The sequence below is a fragment of the Acomys russatus genome, chromosome 3, assembly GCF_903995435.1.
Source record: "Acomys russatus chromosome 3, mAcoRus1.1, whole genome shotgun sequence".
NCBI classification, from domain to species: domain Eukaryota; kingdom Metazoa; phylum Chordata; class Mammalia; order Rodentia; family Muridae; genus Acomys; species Acomys russatus.
In genome coordinates this window covers 17,333,094-17,349,277 of record NC_067139.1, presented here as the reverse complement: position 1 = coordinate 17,349,277, position 16,184 = coordinate 17,333,094, and the positions used below count along the sequence as shown (strand labels likewise).

Genomic DNA, 16,184 nt, shown 5'->3' with positions numbered 1-16,184 from the left:
TGTGTGTGTGTGTGTGTGTGTGTGTTAAATTTTGTAGATTTTGTTTTAAAAGGTTCCATATCAGAAACTATTTATAAAGATACCCCATGATTTCAAGGATATGAGTTGTGCAGGATAATGTATATATCTCAGAAGATGAACTCTGCTCTCTCTATAATATAAAGGTTCTACATGGAAGTACCACTTCCTCTATAGAGCCAGAATTGTAGTGATAAGGGGGAGGGCAAAGTGACAAATGATGAAGTAGGCTAGGACACAGAGTCCTGACTAACCCGGAGCAGCCTCTGTCAGTACCTGTGAGCTGCCAGGATCCCAAGCACTGGGGGATTATCATGGTGGCTGTCAGAGCACACATAGAGGACTTGTATCAAAGCAAATATACATTTTTTTTTTTTTTTTTTTTTTTTTTTTTTTTTTGGTTTAGGATAATTCCGCTTGTTTTGTTAACAGGTGAACCATTTCTTCCCCGCTCAAGCAGTTAAGAGTTGACAAAGAAGATTTCACTGTGGGGCAAACATGTAAAGTTAAAGTCTAATATGTAATGATCAATTCTTGTATACCCTGAAAAAAAACCTCACAAAACCATTGCAAAAGAATGAAACCACATGTCACTCTCAAAGGCCAAGTTTTAAAAGTGGTGTTTTCATTATGAAATATTACTCATGAGCACACATATAAATTTCCCTTATTACATGTGTGAGTGAGTTTATGTATGTATGGGGGGGCAGTCAGAGGACAACTTTTAGGAGTCTGTTTGCTCCTTCCACCATGGGTTCAGGGAATTGAACTCATGTCCTCAGGCTTGCATGGCAACAAGTCATTTTACCCACTGACCTATCTGGCTGTCCAGCCATGTCTTTTAATATTTCTAAGTATAAATATGTTTGTAGATTCATTGCTGGGTTTCCTAGTTTGTTTTCATTTTGAGCTAGTATCCTTTGATCATTATTTTAATTTAGTGGAAACTTTCATCAATGTTGCTTATTTCAAGTGAAGCTTGCTTTAGAGAGAGTATCTCTCAATATAAAATTGAGATTGTTGCTATCAAATTTTTTATTCTTAAATGCCAGTAAACTAGATTATTTTTTTAGAAGGAAAATTTTATGTGTACTCTATAAAAGTGAATTTGGTTAAATCAACACTGATGGAAACGATATTTTAATAAAATATAATGCATTTAAATGGAATGTAATTTCATTAAAAATAAATACCCACTTTATATTAAAAAACCCAACCTTAGTTATTTAAGCATTTGACAAAAGTACAAATTTTAGGATTTTGAGTAGAAGGGTTTTTTTTTTTTTTTTTTTTTGGCAACTGGAATCCTCATTTTTATAATGTTAATTTTCATGAGAGTGTGGTCTAAACTTGTTTGGTTTTTTTTTTTTTTTTTATAATTCAAAAGAGAAACTAAATTTGACTTCAACATTTATTGTCACAAAATTGTTAGTAGAGAAAAAATTTCAGATGATGCAAACTAAAAACAGAATTCATAACATGTTCTTATCATGTTTATAGCATCTGCCTGGAGCCAAAGCTTGCACATTTTCACATTGCATTTCTAGTCCAGCAGACAGGAGAACTTCATGCCAAGGCCATTAATATACACACGTAATGAGGTACAGTCAGAATAGCGGGGGAACATTACTTGTATGTATGTTCTAAGGCTGTTTCTCACTTCACGATGTTGATCTCCTTTTTTTCAATTTGATGAGTTGCCTCTCCACAGTTTGACGAGTTATCCTGGCCTGTGAACGTAAAGCACCCAGGGCTTCAGTCCTGGAGAAGAGCACACATATGTTGTCTTATGAAGCCTTTGCTCACGCTATGTGCTGCAGGTGGTTGTGTCTGTGCACTTCTGTAGGGCAGTGTTCCCAAAGAAGAAAAAGTTCATTAAGCAGTTGGGAAGGCGCAGCTGCATGCAGTAAACACAGATGGAGCGTGGTTTTATATGAGACTTCTAACTGGAAACAGACTTCAATTCTGTTCTTGGGATACCCATAATTGAACTTTCCATCTGTGATGGTGGTATGCTGCAGAGGCCAGCTGTCACCTCATTGCAGGCATTTATTTACTGCAACTCTCAGTGTAGTAGAAGAGCAAACTTGTATTTGTTTGCTTTCTGTGAGCACCTGCCCTGCCTGATATGTCTTTTTTTCCCCTCTCCTCTGGAGAGTTCCATGTGGAGACTTCCACTGCTAAGGATGGAAGGTAGCCCTCATAGTTTTCAAGCACTGCACAGGCTAAGGCTGAGTCCGAGGACTCTCTTTAGATACCACAGGCATTGCTAAATTAGATCTCAAGTACCCCCTCCAAGCCTAGATATTAGTAGCTTAGACCCCAAGGTGGCACAGTTGAGAGTGATGTGACCTTTGAGAGGTGTGACCCAGTTGGAAGTCTTTAGGTCATTGGGAGCACAGCATTGATAGGCATTATGGGATACTGGCTATTCCTTTTCCTCTAACTTTCACATCCTAGCTATTAAGTGTAAAGGTTTGTCTATGACCTGTCACCAGAAATCCCAGAGCTATAGATCCAACTTACCCTGGATCAAAACCTCCAAAACTGCAAGAGTAAACGTTCCTTTTCTCTTTGTATGTTGATTATTTTAGGAACCTGTTACAGTAATGCAAAGCCTATTAGCATAGTAGCTATTTGAGCTTTCTTAATCCTGCCTGCTATTATGTCTTAAAAAATCTTTATACTGAGGTGTAAATGACACACAAAAAGGTACATTATCACCTTGATTAAGGTCCTAAACTTATCCATCACCCTCCAAATTTCCTTGTGTTTCTTTGCATGCTATTTTCATTCAAATAAAAACCGTCACCTCGGAGTTAACTACCGAAGTGCTTCTTCTCAGAGGAATCTAACTAGAACATAAATTAAGGCTTCCATGCATACCAACACGTGACACAGTATGTCTACTTCTGAACACAAAACCTAGCATTTATAGTAAATGGAATGTTGGGTTTGTGTGCTCTGGCCACCTTTAGAGATAGGGACACTTGGGAAACTTTGTTGGTTGGGTCTGCAGCAGCATTCTGGTTGATGTTGCTGATGCAGTGAGAGCCTGATATCAGAGCCCAAGCAGAGCCCCCTTCTTGCCTTCTGAGAAGCAGACATGAACTGCAAATGCTAAGGAAATATGTAGAGACTGCTTCCTTCCATGAGCTCCAGAGACAACCTGGATTAAGAGCTCCACCACAGGGAAGTCCTTCACAGCAGAGGACAGCTTCCAGGAGTGAATATCCTTGGCAAAGCGCCTGAGCAGTGCTTTACTGTGTCAGAAGCCTCTGCGTATGCAACCCCGCCGCCCCCGCCCCCAGACAGGGTTCACTATGTTGTCTAGGCTAAGCTGTTCTGAACTGTTGGGCAAAAATGATCCTACCTCAGTGTCATAGATAGCTGGGACAATAGGCATAGTGCTGACATGCCTGGCTGTAAACAACTTTAATAGTAAAATGTAAAGACATTCATTTCACACCTGATTCAGTGTTAGCCTAGGTAATGCACATAGCAGTGTCACCAACTATTTCAAGGAAAATAGGTGCTGCTTGCTCTTGCCTTCTGGAAGAATCATTCCATAATTATAGTAAAGTGAACAGGGGCAGAGACATTGACTAACTCAAACATCTCCTTTCTCATCAAAAGCATTCATCAAGTGTCTCTCTGTGCTAATGGGTTAAAGCGTGTTGAAGAAGTTACAGTCAGGGCAGAAATGTGGGTTAACAGATCTTAACCAAGCATGTTAAGCAAATGAACATTTGCAGTCCATGTTCTGATTTTCATTAGAAATAAGACATTTGTTGAGAAAGTGGCCAAATGCTAAATTACTTCGCAAAACCACACTAGGAATAGAGTTCCAGATGTTAGTGGTGACACAAACATTTGTAGTCCGAAAAAGGTTCAAGAAGACTATAGTTTTTCATAGAGGTACAGATTGGCAATTTTCCCTACATGAAAGTACTTTAGGCCACTAGAGGATTCTGGGAGCTGGATATCAGGACCTGGGGCTGAAGGAGAATAGTAAAGTGTATTCTATTGCAGGCCCCAAGAAACATTTTGAACAGGTGTTCAATACATTCAGTTACCGCCTGGAATTCATCTCGCCCATCTACTAATGAGTAGAGCAGCCAAGACGTGCTTTTTGTCTCCTGCCAGGCACTAAGACAGATGCTGGAGATACTGAGATGTCCAGGCATGGTCAAACATGCAAACAGATACTCCCAACTCAGTCTAATGTTATATGTGTATGCAATTCATGCCCAACCATGGTAGAGAATGAGGATGTGGAAGGAGCATTTTTGAGAATGGATCTACAAAGACATACTGTGCCAAGTTAGGCCTGGAGTAATGCTTAGGGACTCCACATGCTTTTGTCAAAGTATGGAGCGCTTTTTTTTTTTTTTTTTTTTCAGCACTTGTATCAGAATCACTTGCAAATTCATAAGAGATGTTCTTGGGATCTAAGGCCGATTAGAATCTCAGAAAGAGGGAGATATATAAGTTTCAGGACCATTGGCCAAGCTCTACGATTGACAAATGCATTGGTCATGCCCTCTGGTTCAGTCACCACCCATCAACACTTTGATTCCACTTCCCCACTGCAGAGAAATTACAGGAATAGCTTAGAGATAGCAAGAATCACTTGATTTTTCTTGAAAACCACATGGCCAGCAGCCTATTGCTCTGGAGAGACCATTTCAAAGTCTATTGGTCTTTTCCGGTCAGTACTGTTTACTTACAGGAATTCACCAGAATTCACCTGTCAGAATGCACCATAGTACAACATGGGTCTGGAGGCCCCAAACAATCCTGATACGTATCCTCTGGTTATTGATTATATGAAGGTCCTTTCAGCAGGAGAGAGGGGGCTCCTAGAAGTCTCAGGACATACCCTATTTAGTAATCACTATAGTACCAGGGCACTAGCTGAATAGTTCTCTGAGCTCATGTAGTTAAGAATATGTAAGGATGGAGGCAGCATTAAAAAAAGATTCATAAGACCATGACAAATATTTGTGTGTATTTTCACACCAGTCCATTATATGGATTTTCTAGTTCCATGTTCTCAAATTTTAATATGCATAGAAATTATCTGAGGACTGGTTGAAGTTCAGGTTCTAGGTAGTGGGGGAAGGGCTAGGATTCTGCTTACTTTCATTGTTCCCCCTCCACTTTCCTTCCTTTTTCCCTCCCTCCTTCTCCCTTCCTTCTTTCTTTCCTTCCCTCCCTCCCTTCCTCCCTCCCTCCCTCCCTCCCTCCCTCCCTCCCTTCATCTCTCATTCCGTCCCTTCCTTCCTTCCTTCCTTCCTTGTGCTGGTGACTGGACCTAGAGTCATGCATGCCAATCACACTGTACCTCTGAGCTGCTCTCGAAGCCCTAATATGCAATTCTAATAGGCTTTCAGGTAATGCTACTGCTGCCAGTCCATACACCTACTTTGAGTAGAAGTAGCCAGACAACTAAACGTTTCATGTGCTTAGAACCAATTAGGTTTTTATTTTATTTTATCTTATTTTTTGGTTTTTTGAGACAGGGTCTCTCTGTTAGCCTTGGCTGTCCTAGACTCATTTTGTAGACCAGGCCAGCCTTGAACTCACAGTGATCCGCCTGCCTCTGCCTCCCAAGTGCTGGGATTAAAGGCGTGCACCACCACGCCTGGCTCCAATTAGGGTTTTAAATACTTATTTATTTACCTAGTGCTATGTATATGTTATGACATAGGTACAGTCAGAAGGCAACTTCTGGAAGTCAGTTCTCTCTTCCCACTATGTGGGTCCCAGGCATTCAACTCAAGTCATTAGGCTTTACCAGCAGAGCCATCTTAGCAGCCACACCATTAGTTTTTATCTAGGGTTCATATTACATATACCAAGTTTGAGACCATTTTGAAGAGTTTAGTAGCTTCTTCTTGCTTTAAAATGGTGATCTTCTAAAAGCCATTCTGCTTCTCATATCGAAAGCCATTAGGAGCTTAAGTATTTTGTCCGGTTAGCCTAAGTTTAGATCTCTGAGGTCCCTACTGTTCACAGGACCACATAGCCCCTTCCCCTAAGAGACACTGTGCTCTTCTTCAGGCTTCATCACAGGACCCCACAGACAGCTGGTCTGAGGGATGGAGGCTGAGAGGATGAATGCCTGGGGCAGGAGACAGGAGACAAGGAAATAAAAATGAGTCTAAAATAAAATGCATACTGAGAACACCAAGTGAAATGAATACTCTTAAAACTGTCTGCAGTGGAAGAAATCAAAAAGTTTATTGGGTGATGAAAAAGCACTGTAAACTTTGTGTGCAGATCTTCCAAGAGTTAGTCTTGTGTAGTATAAAAAGAATTTTACGTGTAAGACTCAGTTTAACCAAACGAATGTGAAGGAGCAATGATTCCTTTGGAAATTGGCTTCTCAGACACCGACCCACGTTCACAGTCCTTTAGAAGTGGCACAACTGTCTTTAACATGCTCAAGTGTTATCCTGCCACAAATTCCCAAGGAGGATAAAGGATACCATGGCTTATACTTTTCAGATTTGCTTTTATATAAAGATCTATAGATAATTCTGTGTCCTGTCAGATGACGTTTGTTCTCATTCGCTTGAGCCCTTCCCTGGTTACTTATCTGTGACCAAGAAGCAAGCAGAGAGTCTTTAGACAAAGGACCAGAGATGTAGTTAGGGGTATTGACTTTTTAAATTTTATAGTTCTCCTTGGGTACCCATAGGTCTCTTTTACAAGGGGATTTGGACTGATTTCTACCTACATACTGTATACCTGGGTCAAGGGTGAGAAAGAGGCAGGGGTTTGTAGGTACTTTGCCATTGGATGAGATCGAAGATGATCACAGGTTTGATGGGAATGAGAAACGAGCACCTGACAAGTGAAAAGGGGCACAAGGAGACTGGCTGACTGGTCCAAGCCATCAGAGACAATGGCTCACAAGGGTTGCAGTATGTTACATACACACAACTGTGAGCGGGGTTAAGAAGACCTCAGGGTCCTGGATCCACCCTCTTTCCTACCACTTCTATTAGAATCTTTAGGAGCAGGGGACCTGACATTCACAGCCAAGAATATTTGGAGCAAAATAAGGCAGATGTGGAGGTTGGGTGACAGGCTGGGTCATCAGGTCAGGAAAAGTCATCATCTGAGGAAAAACAAGCAACGACAAAGAGTTCAGCATTCTCTTGCAGGAGGATGGAAGTTGGAAGAAATGTGAGGAGCTGAGAGATGGGTCACTGGTTAAGAGCTGGCTGCTCTTCCAGAGGATCTAGGTTCAATCCCCCACATGAGACTTCCAACATAACTCCAGTTCCAAAGGATCCAACACCCTCTTCTGGCCTTCTTGTGTTCTAGGCATACATGCAATACACACATACGTGCAGGCAAAACACCTACACACATAAAGTAAACATTTAAAAAGGAATGTGGATCTTTTATAAGGTATCTCAGCCTGAGCCAGCTCATCCATTTGGTGTAAGATGCATGACAAAGTACCCAGTGGGATGAAACATTAGGTAAAAACTTACAGTTTCCTTGTTTTAAACTGTTTTTCTTAAAGTTTACAGAGATAGGCTGGATAACAGCATGGAGGGAAACATTCATAGCTGCGGCCTGGAGCCTGCCCCCAATAAAGGTAGGATAGACACTGGGGGGTCCATGCTCTGTCCTCTGTGGCCAGAAAGGGTCTTCTTGTCAGCAAGGAAGAGCCAAAGAGGATGACAGGACCAACATTATGCTTTACTGGCCTTTTCTTCTGGAGAAGGCTGAGGAACACAGTTTGATTTTGAAAGTTGGAACTTAAGAAAAAAAATCAGTGCACATTATATCTTCATGTATCTTCATTTGACAGATGGTCTAATTATACTTTGCTGAACTGGCAGCTCTTACATCAGACCCCTGAAGTCCCGGTTTCATGGTTCTGAATGATGCACTGTTCACAGGTTTGTGGACACATCTGGAGGCTTTCATTTTCCGGGCAGAGTTATTTACTCAGGTGACTGATTCCGCTCGCTGTCATCCACAGCTCAGGGAGGAGCCGCTCCATCGGTTCTGAGGTCAAGGCCACCACTTTCCTTCCTGGATTCTGTCAGTGAGACCCTGCCCTAGCTTACCCCATGCCAGTCCCAACAGCCCACAACACAGGCTGTGCTCTGTGAGAGGGAATTTTTCCTATCTGAGGAGACACACAGGGTGTTTTCTCTGCATTTAGTGCTCCAGGAATTTGAGAGCATCTGCAGATGAAATAGATTTATTTTCAAGTGATCTCTAAAATGAATCTTTCATCAGGCTGGGGAGATGGTCAGCAGATGGTCACTTGCTGCAAGTGTGTCGACTTGCGTTCAGTTTCCAGCATCTACGTGGTGGAAGGAGAGAGTCAAGTTCAGCAAGTTGTCCTGTCACCTCCAACACTCCGCCGTGGCACACTCACTCTAAACAAACAGTGAATACACACAAAATGTTAAAATTAATCTCTTACCCTCAAGTAGGGAAATGTAGGTACTTTTTCTATTCATATTCTTTCAGGAATTATTTATGAAGAACCTCATTAAAATTTAACAAAGTCATTTTAAATCATTAAACTTTTGTTTTTATATTACTAGACATTAGGTTCAGATGACGAGAAACTGTTCGCCATGGCATTGTTATAGCAACAAGATACAAAGCCACTATTTGGGGTTCAGTTTTGGCCATGTTCCACACGAGATGTTTTACTGTTCTGAAGCAACTATGATTCCCCCAAAGCAGGGGTGCAATCATCATGTAACGTTGTTGTTCCAAAGCGAAGCGAAGTACAGGAGGCTCAGTGTCAGGGATGCGTCTGAGACGGTTCCTGGGGAAGGCTTGCTTTCCTGGGACACAGCTTAATTACTGAACACTCCCACTCTGGTAGGACCGCTTCCGCAAGCACTTCCTCCCTTGCTTTCCTGGTCATTTTTGGGAGCCCTAGATTCTCCCATGAAGTGCTAAAGAAACAAAATTAGAGAGACGACTCCATATTCCAGTTGAGGGACAGATGTGTGTCGCTTTGTGGCGCAACGCCACCAAAGCTGACTACAGTATTGTTGAGGTCTATTGAACATTGACTTTCACTGTCACTGTTAAGGTTAAATCCATTTAAGAATTGATTTTTAAAGGATAGTTTTTATTGAATAGGTAAGAAAGAGGGAGGAGGCAAAATTGTCCTTGTGGATTAATTTCCAGTTCAGTCATCCCACCACTACCAAAAGAATTTGGATGTGGCCCCGAAGCAGGTTTGAAGTATAGGACAGAAAGAAACTCATGACCAGGCAGCAGGTGCCCTTCAATGCGCATGGGCAGTGGAGCCTGTGGCAAGTCAAACTCTAGAGATGACATGGGTATAATAAAGTATGTGATGAGCCATGACTCCTGACCTCATATAGATAGTACGTTGCAGAAAGAAAAAAAAAAAAAAAAAACAGTTCGTAAGAAATGAACTGAGACGTCTCATGATGTACGTGTCCTTGAACCAGCTAATTAGAATGTTTTATTTTCTCCAAAACACAAGATTCAAAAAAAGTCCCAATGTGACTGTAATACTGTTACCTAGTATCTTAGCTTGCTTTTTGTTGCTGTAATAAACATCCCAACCAAACAGTGACTTGGGGAGGACAGGGTTTATTTGGTTTGCATTTCCTGATTGCTGTAGCTCATCACTAGAAGCAGAGGGCAGGAACTCAAGGGAAGCAAAGGCAGGAACCAAGCAGGACCGCTGTCTACTGGCTTGCTCTCCATGGCTCGCTTAGCCTGCCTTCTTGTGTGTCCGAGGGTGGGCATCGGCCATAGCGGGCTGGGCAATGCCACATCAATCATTAATCAAGAAAATGTCCTACTAACATGCCCACACTAACAGGCCAATCTGTTGGAGGTGGTTCCCCAGCCGAGGTTCCTTTTTTCAGGGGGTTAGTTTGTGTCTAATTAAAGGTTGGCATGCTCTAAAACATTCATCAATTATATACATTGATAATGTGTGCATACATATTCATTTTTAGAAACATTTATTATAGCAACTCATAAATTATGTTTGCCCAGTTACGTATGTGTGTGTGTGTAAACATGTAAAATAAAAGTTTAAGAAGAGTTGTTGTGAAAGGAATTGGTAGAAATTGGCAATGGTATCCATATGCAAATGCATAAAGTTTTTTAAATGAATGCACAGATGAATCTGATGGAGTGTGAATCCAACAGAAAAGCACAATCCTTGCGGGATGATGGGACCTGGTTTTATGAATTTCTTGTTCAACAGCCCCAGTCCCAATTTCTATATTCATAAAAAACAAAGGTCATTTTTGGATGACAACTAAAGTGTATCCATGGACCCATGTCCTATTTAAGGAACTGTAGTGGAGGAATTGAAATGCAAAGTGAAAAGACTCTGGAATGAAAGTCCACAGGGTTGCTATGCAGGGAAGAGAAAGGAGAAATACTACCTCTGCTTGGTAGAGATGCTTCGGTTCCAAGTTCCTCTAGATGTCAGTATTACATAGGGAAATGGAACTATAAATAGCCTGTGGCAATGAATGGAGGCCTTGCATTATTTAAATGGTAAAACATATGTGACGCATAATTACAAAAAGGAAGAGCAGTCCTTTTGGTGACTGGCTCCCGTGCCTTCAGGACTGACAGATTCTGTGCTTGGCCAGACCAGACTCTGCCTGAAGAGTATGGATGGACATAGCATGCTCGCTCACATTTGCCACCAGATACTCGTGGCCCGACTGGTTCCAAGGGGTTTTGTAGCCAAACTCATTATTTTGCATATTTTGATGAGCTAGAATAAAGGAACACACAGCAGGCTTCCTTCATCATTAAGCTCACCTCTGCTCTTGCTGTAGTGTTCATGCCATACAGGATAAATCCCAAAACACGGTGTCTACCAATACACCAGACATTTTTATTTCAGAAGGGAAATTACTAAGAGTCAAATATAAAATACCATCAACACAATTTGTTAAGCTGCCCTAATTGAATATAGATTTTTCAGACTTAAAATTAAATTATCTCTTTCTGTCCTCTTCCATGTTGATTCTAATCTTTTAACTAAAGAATACATATCTCTTCCTTGCTGTACTAATGCTTTTATTTTCTGGCCCGTGTTGTTACTCTTTCTATTCTATGGTGCCCACTCTGCAATAGCTCCCAATCAGTGCTCAACTTTGCAGGTGGGCTAAAATCCCTTTCTATACCAGAAAAACAATACAGAGTATGCTGCCACTTAGAGGCCAGGCCAAGCAGAGAAGTGAATTAGAACCCTGACTTCATTATAAAAAAAACCTGTGGCTGATAGTCTTTCTCAAAGGGTTTCTGTGACTCACAAGTGAGTTAACCATGCAAAGTGTGTTGAAGAATTTCTCACCGACTGTCTGTGTGTGTTAGCTCTCATTATCACCCTCCTCCTCACTATCTCCATTATCACCACCACACTATTATAATCATCATCTTCATTGTTATCACCATCATTACACCACCACCACTCCCACCACCACCACCACTAATACCACCACCACTAATACGACCACCACCATCACCACCACCACTACCACCACCACCACCACTACCACCACCACCACCACTCCCACCACCACCACCGCCACCACCACCACTAATACCACCACCACCACTAATACCACCACCGCCACCACCACCACTAATACCACCACCACCACCACTAATACCACCACCACCACCATTACCAGCACCACTACCACCACCACCACCATCACCATTACCACCACTATTACCATCACCACCACCACTACCACCACTCCCATCACCACCACCACTAATACCACCACCACCACCATTACCAGCACCACTACCACCACCATCACCATTACCACCACCATCACCACCACCACTTCCACCACCACCACCACTCTCACCACCACCATCTCTTCTTCTTATTCCTCCTCCTCTTCTTCATCACTTTGTGATATCTCTGGTCTAAGCATCAAAGCCATAATAAACTCAACATCTAGGAGGAAACAGACTGGCAAATAACAGTTCAATGAAGTGTTTCAAGGGACACTGGCATTGGCATGAGCACCCCATGTCTGAGCCCACATGCAGAAATAGCAACTGACTTTGCTTGAGGAAATTGAAAGACTTTTTTTTTTTTTTAAAGCTGCCATCTCTGTACTTGAACTTAAAAGTGAGAGGCTTTCTATAGCTTTGATCTCCAACCTTGGCTTTCTATAGATGGACTAAATGTGCTAAATGTGTTGTGAGGTGCTCATCTGGGGGGAAAGGATGTTTTCTGAATTATAAGTGTATTTACAATTTGTCTTAGTTCCTATACTCTGCACTTATGTGATATTTCATATTTGCTAACACTACCACCCCCAGAGCAAGTTGTGTTCTGCTCCAAAGAGGGGGAACTGATTTTCTGTGGCTTCATGTGATTTCATTACATTTAAAATGTATAGCGTAGAATTGGTGTGGACTAAGCTAATGTTCACCTTTCACATGGTGTGGGAAAGTGTTGGTTAAGCTAATCTGGGAAACTAGGATTGCGAGAACACTTAACTGCTTGGGAGGAAGGCATCTTCTAGGGAAAGGACGCACCCGTTGTTAAGAAGCACACTGCCTTAATCTCATTTACATATATTCTCTGGTTTTTATTCAATTTATATGTGAGACAAATAAAGACAACTGAAATGGAGGTCAAGTGTGGCATACACATTAGTAATACCCCTTAATGAAGTAATGAAGATGGACTATCTTCCACACACCATGACAGAGTTCTGTGGAATTCCTTCAAAAATAGTGACTTCATTTTTTGATACTGCTGTCCATACCAGGTTTCATTAATTTTAACTATCTTACATTTTACATGACTGTCAATTTCTGTGCTTTTCCCAATATTTGATTATACAATATAGTAGTTTCAACTTAGAACAATTTTCCCCTTACTCCTGAGGAAACTAAGTAATCTTTGGAGATACTTTGCTTTATTAATACTATTTTTAATTAGCAACATTTCAGTTAGACAAGAAGAATGAGGTTGAGATGGTTTTTGCACAGCAGGGTAAATATTGTCAGCAATAATGCATTATGCACTGTAAAACTAATTAAAAATTAAATTTCAAATATCTGAAGTCTTTTTTTTTTTTTTTTTTTTTTTTTTTTTGGTTTTCATATCTGGAGGGCAAGGTTCTCCTGGCAGTGTTGGGGAGAGGCCAGGTATAGTGTTATGATGCTTTTTACATGAAGAATTGCATAGCCTGTGTCAGTAGCACTGAGGCTAAGCAGTATGTATAATGTAGGTAACCTCAGTTGCTTGGTTGTGCACCCACAGGCTGAGGAAAATGTGTGGTCCAACTCGGCACTGAATGAAAGGACAATTGCCAAAGGTGGAAGGACACCAGCGATCACAGGTAACAATCTTAGGAGACTTAATGATCATCCAGAGAGTTCTCTTGGTACTCTTTGTTTCTTTGTTTGGTTGGTTTTATTGTTGTTCTTTTGAGACAGAGTTTCTTCGTGTATCCTTGACTGTCCTGGCTGTAGACTAGGCTGGCCTTGAACTCACAGACATCTGCCTGCCTCTGCCTCACTGAGTGCTGTGATTATAGATGTGTGCCACTGCATCAGCTCTTACTCCTGTTGCTGTGGCTGTTGATGTTGTTGTTGTTGCTTGAGACAGGGTTTCTCTGTGTAGTGCTGGCTGTCCTTGGAACTCACTTATAGAGATCCATCTGCCTCTGCCTCTGCCTCCCAAGTTCTGCTGTTGTTACTCGTATTTAGAGGAAATTACACATTCCTGAATTCTGTAGAAAGGAGTTCTGTTTTATTAATGTGTTTATCTGATTGGCTTTGGCCTACTAGAGACAAATAAGAAAATCTCTTGACATCCAATTATCAGTTGTCTGGGTGTACTTTGTTCTGATTTGCTTCCGAAAGCTTAAATCTGCTGCTAAAAAGTAGACAGAATAAAGATGCCATTAAATAAAGACAAAATTAAAGTGATTGTGTGCATTGTTCATTACCAAGTTTTGTGTTCTGTGGCTTCTAGAGAGATCTGACCAGGAAGACCAGTACTCTGCTGAGAAAGAAAAAGTTACTAAACTCAACAAGAAAAATGCTGAGAAGACCAGCGCCTCTGAAGTTCAGAGGAGTCATGCCATATGCCATATGGAAAGACAAGACAAGGCAAATTTTATTCCAAGGAATTCCACAGAGCTAAGAGAGAATGCAGGTGGAAAAGATGGTCAATGCATCAGAAGTCTGGAGACACAAGAAAGCAACATCCAGGGAGATAAACAAGGCGCCGAGGATAAAAATGGATGCCCATTTTTCAAAGGATGGGGAAACAGGCTTCCTTCTAAAGAAGGTACCAGAGGAAGAGAAGCCGAGAACAGAATTTCAACAGCTGCAAGTGACACACTGCTGGACAAACGTTCAACTGAAAACCAGCTCGTTGATGAACTGAATGCTGGCCCGTCCCATGAGAGGTACTGTTATAGCGTTACACATCCACAGGTGGTGTCTCTTATAGGTCTTCCTGCTGTACTATTTGAGGCCATTCTGGAAGAAAAACGAAGATAGTCTTAAAGGCAATGTTTAGAACTCACTCTCCTAACTTGTATTAATTTTTCATGGCTACATTTTCCTATTATTCTATTTCTCTTTCTTCTTGCCCATATTTTCAGTTGTTTCTCTCTTTTCCCCTTCCCTTCTTCCTCCCCTCTCTTCCCTCCTCTCTTCTTCCCTCAGTCCCTTTCTTCCTTCTTTCCTTGCTTCCCTCCACTGGGGGTAGGGGTTGGAGCTCAGAGCATTGTTCCATCTAAGCCTGTGCTTCCTCCCTCAATCCCATTTGATTTTTTGTTCATTTTTGTTCTGTCTCTAAGTGTTACATCAACACTAAGATCATCATCTTTAATATCTCCAGCAATCAGTACCCTTTAAAGACCAAGTAAAAAGTTTTGCTTTTTGACAATAAAAAACATATCCTTTCTAATTCTAAGATTTAAATAATTTTTATGTGGAACTGTAAATTAAAAACCCAATCTGAAAGAATTGGCCTAATCCATTATACATTAATTGTTTCTTCTCTAATATTGCAGGAAGTAGATAACTGACTAAGTTTCTTCCTTAAAATTAAAATTAAGAAGTGTCTTTTTTTTCTTTTCAAATTATTTTTTAATTTTATTATTTATTCAGATTACAACTCAATTGTTATCCCATCACTTGTATCTTCACATTCCTCCCTCCCTCCCGCTTTCACCCTATCCCCCTCCCCTAGGTCTAGGATAGATGGGGACGTCCTCCCCCACTATATGGTCATAAGCTATCAAGCCTCATCTTGGTAGCCTGCTGATTCTTTCTTTGAGTGCCATTAGGCCTCCCTACCAAGGGGAGGTGGTCAAATATGGAGCACCAGAGTTCATTTCAGACTCAGTCCCTGCTTTCCACATAACTGTGGAGGATGTCCTGTCCATTGGCTAGATCAGAGTAGGGGGTTCAATGTTTACTACTTGTATTGTCCTTAGTTAGTGCAATAGTTTGAGCAGACCCCCCGTCCCAGCTCTGATCCACCCATCACGATGCTCTTCTTGTAGGTTTCTAGGACCCTCTGGAACCTTCTATTTCCCTACCTCCTATATTTCTCTTACCTAGAGTCTCAGTAGGATGTCAAACACAAATTTAGGAATTTTTGTGTTCAATTAAAGTTAGTGGCTCTGAGTTTGTTTGATGCAAAGGATATCCAAACACCTCTGATGAGGGGGGAGTTTAAGACATAATTCCTACTTAGCTTTAATATAACACATTTTAAATTAATCTTGAAGAAAAGTAATTTTCAATATATTAATCATGGATCATTATTGAAGTTCATTACCACAAGACGTTCTTAGGAAGACCCAAACCTGCCAGAACATGCTAATTAAGCCAATTCTCCCACCAATAATGACTCTACTGTGGCTGTCAATCTTTAGAGAAATTATTGCTTCTTTTTTTTATAATTTCTTTCTTCTGTTAAGTTAGGTTTCATAAACGACCACTTTTGGGTCACAGCGGTATTCTTGGATGACTCTCTGTGTCTGGTAATCTACTTAGACTGATGTCCTCAACTGCTGGAAACAGCCGTCTCTGTGTCACAGAGCAGCAGCATCTTCCCCAGACACCTTTATAAAAACATTTCAGTTCCAGGAGTTTGGGCAATC

General features: G+C 41.2%; 1 protein-coding gene across 1 annotated transcript in view; it reads left to right on the top strand.

The window, feature by feature from the left end:
- The window catches only part of Mylk4 (myosin light chain kinase family member 4), a 71,650-nt gene that overhangs the window by 37,269 nt on the left and 18,197 nt on the right, over positions 1-16,184 (top strand). Inside the window, exons 3-4 of the mRNA XM_051169620.1 lie at positions 13,319-13,397; positions 14,036-14,474. Coding sequence (XP_051025577.1) covers positions 13,319-13,397; positions 14,036-14,474 — 518 coding nt within the window. The remainder of the gene's footprint in view (positions 1-13,318; positions 13,398-14,035; positions 14,475-16,184) is intronic.